General features: G+C 40.5%; 1 protein-coding gene across 1 annotated transcript; it reads right to left on the reverse strand.

The window, feature by feature from the left end:
- Positions 1–439: 439 nt before the first annotated feature.
- Positions 440–6170, reverse strand: LOC142707644 (gamma-tubulin complex component 5-like). The gene is made up of 4 exons (XM_075848346.1): positions 5929–6170; positions 5596–5721; positions 3620–3708; positions 440–791 (listed from the first exon to the last, which is right to left on the reverse strand). The coding sequence occupies exons 1-4, from the start codon at positions 6142–6144 to the stop codon at positions 755–757; spliced, it is 468 nt and encodes a 155-aa protein (XP_075704461.1). The 5' UTR covers positions 6145–6170; the 3' UTR covers positions 440–754.
- Between the last annotated feature and the right edge of the window lie 309 nt (positions 6171–6479).

Genomic DNA, 6479 nt, shown 5'->3' on the forward strand with positions numbered 1-6479 from the left:
GTTACAATTTGCTTTGGTTCCACTGGACACAGTTCTGTATGTGATTATATATATCCTCTTTTGCTGCTACAACATGTACATTGCTTACATGTCGACTTAACAATCATACCTGGTTTTTGATTGATTCAACGTCTTTTTATTGTGTGACTCATCCCCTATTCCATTTTTTAATTGTTTCATGTTTTTATTCAATAAAATTTGTATATTTTCTCTAATCTCATGTGCTTCAGTCGATCATATTTTCTTGGTTTAATCTCAAGTCAATTGTTGATCGATGCACCAAGTATTTCTTGGTCAAATATTCAGGAATCAATATAGTGCATTTAATACAGTTAGCAACGGTGCTTAACAGTTCATTGGTGTCCCTCTTGAGCATTATTTTTTATTGTATTCTGTCTGTTGGTATTTCATTAGTGTACTGCTAGAAGAGGCGACCGGAGGATCTCTTCTCTTTCTAAGGGACTTTAGTGAGCTCCTCACTTCAGCCTTTACAATATCTTTAATGCTTGTGGCTAAATTTGTGGACTCTTCTGATATAATATTATCTAGACATTTCTGACAGGAAAGAAGCGAGTTTCTTTTTACATATCGCACATTCCTTGTTATGGGCCTTATCCTGCTTTTTCCTAGGACAATCCCTGGCCTAAACATATGTACAAGAGAAAGGGGAACAGCATTAAGTAAGGGAGGTGTCTTCTCTTACCCCGCTCTGGCGTCCTCAAGTACCGGGCTGGAGGACTTGGCATCCGAGCGTTCAGTGCGTCCTGGAGCTTCTCCTGGCGACTCCATGACTGTGGAAGCAGGAGAGCGAGTCCTGCTGTTACTGGCCTAAAATAGGCCAAGGATTGGCTGGGAGGCCCTCGCTCCGGACGCTGGAGCACCACCTCCCCACGTGGGCCACCAGAACACCGCCCCCTGGAGTGTTGCACGCGCCCGGAAGTGACGTGTCGCGGCGACCGGACTTGCCAGTGAGAGCGCCGGGAAGCCGCCAACGCTGGGTCTGGTCCGGCCCTTGCCCAAGCCGAACGAGCCCCGGGGATCCGCTCTCCGCCAGAGGAAGGCCCACACTGTGGACCTTAAACCACCATCCTGTTTTGCAGCAGGAGGGGGACGATGGACCGGGAGAGGCGGGAGTACCTATCCCAGACTAAGGTTGCTCCCAGGGGGGAGACTTATACCTTTCCAGAGCACCCCTAGTGGAATAAGGTAAACCTTGCTAGGGGGTCTGCAATCCCGGAGAAGTGCTTTTTTCCTCAGGAGAATCTTCCATCCGGAGGACAGGAAACCTGACTGGGTGTGTGGAGAGGTGTGTCCATTTTATATCCTCAGGTTTCCTGTCCAGCGGATGGGACGTCTCTCCTGGGACGTCCCTCCAGGGGTGCTGTCATAGGTGAATAGGTAAAATATGACGGAATTGCTATTTTGTTCCCATTCCCCCCCAAAAAAAAGTAATAAAAGTTAATCAATAAGTCCCATGTACCCCAAACAAGTACCAATGAAAACTACGTCTCGTCCCGCAAAAAACAAGCCCGCATAGCGCTAAATCGATGGAAAAATAAAAAAAGTTATGGCTCTTGGAACGTGACAATGCCAAAAACAAATAATTTTAGTTCAAAAGTGTTTTTATTGTGCAAAAGTAGTAAAACATAATCGTACCGACCCATAGAATAAAGGTAACATGTTATTTATCCCGCACGGTGAACGGCGTAAATTAAAAATGCATAGAGCAATGGCGGAATTGCTGGTTTGTTTTTTCTATTCCCCCCAAAAATAAGTTCATAAAATGTAATCAAAAGATTATACACTACCGTTCAAAAGTTTAGGGTCACTTAGAAATCTCCTTATTTTTGCAAGAAAAGCACAGTTTTTTTCAATGAAGATAACATTAAATTAATCAGAAATACACTCTATACATTGTTAATGTGCTAAATGACTATTCTAGCTGCAAACGTCTGGTTTTTAATGCAATATCTACATAGGTGAATAGAGGCCCATTTCCAGCAACCATCACTCCAGTGTTCTAATGGTACATTGTGTTTGCTAACTGTGTTAGAAGGCTAATGGATGATTAGAAAACACTTGAAAACCCTTGCGCAATTATGTTAGAACCGCTGTAAACAGTTTTGATGTTTAAAGGAGCTATAAAACTGACCTTCCTTTGAGCTAGTTGAGAATCTAGAGCATTACATTTGTGGGTTCGATTAAACTCTTAAAATGGCTAGAAAAAGAGAGCTTTCATGTGAAATTCGACAGTCTATTCTTGTTCTTAGAAATGAAGGCCATTCCATGAAAGAAATTGCCAAGAAACTGAAGATTTCCTACAACGGTGTGTACTACTCCCTTCAGAGGACAGCACAAACAGGCTCTAACCAGAGTAGAAAGAGAAGTGGCTGCACAACTGAGCAACAAGACAAGTACATTAGAGTTTCTAGTTTGAGAAATAGACGCCTCACAGGTCCTCAACTGGCAGCTTCATTAAATAGTACCCGCAAAACGCCAGTGTCAACATCTACAGTGAAGAGGCGACTCTGGGATGCTGACCCTCAGGGCAGAGTGGCAAAGAAAAAGCCATATCTGAGACTGGCTAATAAAAGGAAAAAATTAATATGGGCAAAAGCACACAGACATTGGACAGAGGAAGATTGGAAAAAAGTGTTATGGACAGACGAATCGAAGTTTGAGGTGTTTGAATCACATAGAAGAACATTTGTGAGACGCAGAACAACTGAAAAGATGCTGGAAGAGTGCCTGACGCCATCTGTCAAGCATGGTGGAGATAATGTGATGGTCTGGGGTTGCTTTGGTGCTGGTAAAGTGGGAGATTTGTACAAGGTAAAAGGGATTTTGAATAAGGAAGGCTATCACTCCATTTTGCAACGCCATGCTATACCCTGTGGACAGCGCTTGATTGGAGCCAATTTCATCCTACAACAGGACAATGACCCAAAGCACACCTCCAAATTATGCAAGAACTATTTAGGGAAGAAGCAGGCAGCTGGTATTCTATCTGTAATGGGGTGACCAGCGCAGTCACCAGATCTCAACCCCATAGAGCTGTTGTGGGAGCAGCTTGACCGTATGGTACGCAAGAAGTGCCCATCAAGCCAATCCAACTTGTGGGAGGGGCTTCTGGAAGCATGGGGTGAAATTTCTCCCGATTACCTCAGCAAATTAACAGCTAGAATGCCAAAGGTCTGCAATGCTGTAATTGCTGCAAATGGAGCATTCTTTGACGAGAGCAAAGTTTGAAGGAGAAAATTATTATTTCAAATAAAAATCATTTTTTCTAACCTTGTCAATGTCTTGACTATATTTTCTAGTCATTTTGCAACTCATTTGATAAATATAAGTGTGAGTTTTCATGGAAAACACAAAATTGTCTGCGTGACCCCAAACTTTTGAACGGTAGTGTATGTACCCCAAATAGGTGTCATTACAAATACAACTAATCTCGCAAAAAAAAAAATTAAAAAAAAAGCCCTCTGCTATGTCGACAGAAAAATAAAAAAAAGTTATAGGTCTTTCATTATATGCGACGATGGAAAAACCCCAAAAAAATAGGATGGTCACGAAGGGGTTAACTTTGGAGTTCGGTTCAAGTTTACATTGCCTTACTTACTTCCATGCTCCAAAACCAGCATGCCAGCGGTCTGCAAACATCAGCACAACATTCATCACTTTCATTATTGCTTCTTTTACAGAGCTCACCTGAAAGAAAAAATTAATATTACACTTAAGAAATACTTTAGTTATAATAGACTCAAACATTAAAATCATGAGTCTACTTCCCTCCTTACAGATATCAATGGATCAGTATACATCGAGAGGAGCGGCATATGTATTGTTCACTGCAGAATGAGACGAGAGACCGGCATTGGACTTTTTTAAATATTAGACTTTTATTGAGCAGTGCATATCACATTATTTTTCTGTTGAGATTTTCATTGGAAAAAAGGAATTGTTATAATTGGTTAAAGAGGATCTGTCATGGCAAGAGACCTGATACTGCACTCGCAGAACACATGATCGAGAGTGCCCTAATATAAAAGGTCTGTCGCCATGACAGATGCTTTAAGAATCCAGTCTATTTTCTATTGTATAATACTTAGTCTCTTACCAGTCGCAATGCCATCTTTTAAAACACATAGCAAACATATTTCTTTGGAGCTTTCTTATGACCAAAGTGGCATGTGAGAAGCGTCCATACACAACAGACACAGAATTCTATCAGAAAAGTATGTATGGAGCCCCTTTAACACCTACACTAACAGTTTTAAACTGACAAATTTTGGGGTGTAAACTATTAGTATTTATGGACACCAGACATGAGCTGGTATAAAAAAGAAAAAAAAAAGTGTCTAACATGTCTATTGAGCTACACCAAATATATCACATTTTGCGCCATTTTGATAAATATGACTGATCGTCTTGTTTTCAACAGGGTTGAGCTGTACCTTAGATGTCAGCATTACCTGACTATTACAGTGGGATTGACGGACCATCTAATAGGTATAGGGGCAGCCCAACCATTCAAGTCATATGCCTTCTGAATTTCAATTTGCTCCCTCTCCATTTTGAAAGGGATCAGCCACAGGTTTATGTGTGAGTCACGAAATATAACTGCAGACAACTGCTGACATTACCCTTTCTGCATCTCCAGAAATAGTATGCATTTTTATGAATGAGAGATCAGGCATCAGATGCATATTTAAAGAGGCTCTGTCACCACATTATAAGTGGCCTATATTGTACATGATGTGATCGGCGCTGTAATGTAGATTACGGCAGTGTTTTTTTATTTAGAAAAACGATCATTTTTGACGGAGTTATGACCTACATTAGCTTTATGCTAATGAGTTTCTCAATGGACAACTGGGCATGTTTTACTATATGGCCAAGTGGGCGTTGTGGAGAGAAGTGTATGACGCTGACCAATCAGCGTCATACCCATCTCTCCATTCATTTATACAGGACATAGCGATATAGCTATATCGCTATGTGCAGCCACATAAACACACTATAACGTTACTGCAGTGTCCTGACAATGAATATACATTACCTCCAGCCGGGACGTGATGTCTATTCAGAATCCTGACACTTCGCTAATACAATCCCGACACTACAGCACAGGAAGCGTAATCTCGCGAGATTACGCTGTAAACGGTCATTTCAAACGAGATTACGCTTGCTGTGCTTTAGTGTCAGGATTGTGTTAGCGAAGTGTCAGGATTCGGAATAGACATCACGTTCTGGCCGGAGGTAATGAATATTCATTGTCATGACACTGCAGTAACGTTATAGTGTGTTTATGTGGCTGCACATAGCGATATAGCTATATCGCTATGTGCTGTGTAAATGAATGGAGAGAAGTGTATGACGCTGATTGGTCAGCGTCATACACTTCTCTCGTTTTTCTAAATAAAAAACACTGCTGTAATCTACATTACAGCACCGATCACATCATGTACAATATAGGCCACTTATAATGTGGTGACAGAGCCTCTTTAATATCTATAATGAGTTTTAGGGTATTATATGACCTTTTAATAATAGGGTATGAATGGATAGTCAAAGTTCAATAAAATCTTTCTTTACCTTTTCCCTTAAAAGACAGCGATCATGAATGGTAGACAGATATCTATAGTGAATTTTAATCAGTTGGTCCAGATCTTTTGCTTCCTCTACTTGATGTTGAAACTCCGGTCCTGTGCTATGAAGAATCTATGAAAAAAAAATAATGTTATTAAATAAGTTTAGATATATTGTGATTTACTATCTCCTCTTCTTAAATATAAAAATGATCAAATACAGTTATTAATATTAAGGCGGTATTCCCATCTTAAGCATTTATGACATATCCACAGAAAAATGGGGGTCTTCACATCATTTTCATTTTAATTGAATTAATAAAAAAATAAAACTGCCAACCCTGGTCATCATGTAATTGTGCAAGCTGTTGACAAAATGCATAAGCTTGACTCGGAGGAGAAACATGCAATGGATTTGTTGTTCCTTAGGCTCTGTTGGAGTTACTAGATGAGGAAGAAGTTGTGGTTCAGATCCAGACTCCGCTTTTAGAGATTCCTTCTCAGCTGTGCTTACAAGTTCTATGAAAATATTGGTAATTAAAAACATTACAAGCATACCAAAAATAAGACAAAAAGCAACAAAGTTATGGGTACAGCAAACATAGCTGCCAATACAGTCAAATACTGTGCTCCCTCCCTGCTGAAGTTACAAATAAAGGCTCCAGGAATAGTAAATGGTCAAAACTGGAAAATTATTATTTTTTCTGGCTCCACCGGAAATTTTCAGTCTTCACTGGGATTTCCAGGATTTTACATTAATGCCATTGCTTAAATGTGCTGAGTACTACAGTGAAAGGGACATTGTGCTCCAGCGAGCGCCATAACCCCTTCGTTCTGATGATCAGTGGAGTCCCATGTGTTATAACCCCCGCTGATTACCTATTCCTCAGG

Source organism: Rhinoderma darwinii, unplaced genomic scaffold (genome assembly GCF_050947455.1).
Source record: "Rhinoderma darwinii isolate aRhiDar2 unplaced genomic scaffold, aRhiDar2.hap1 Scaffold_3867, whole genome shotgun sequence".
NCBI classification, from domain to species: domain Eukaryota; kingdom Metazoa; phylum Chordata; class Amphibia; order Anura; family Rhinodermatidae; genus Rhinoderma; species Rhinoderma darwinii.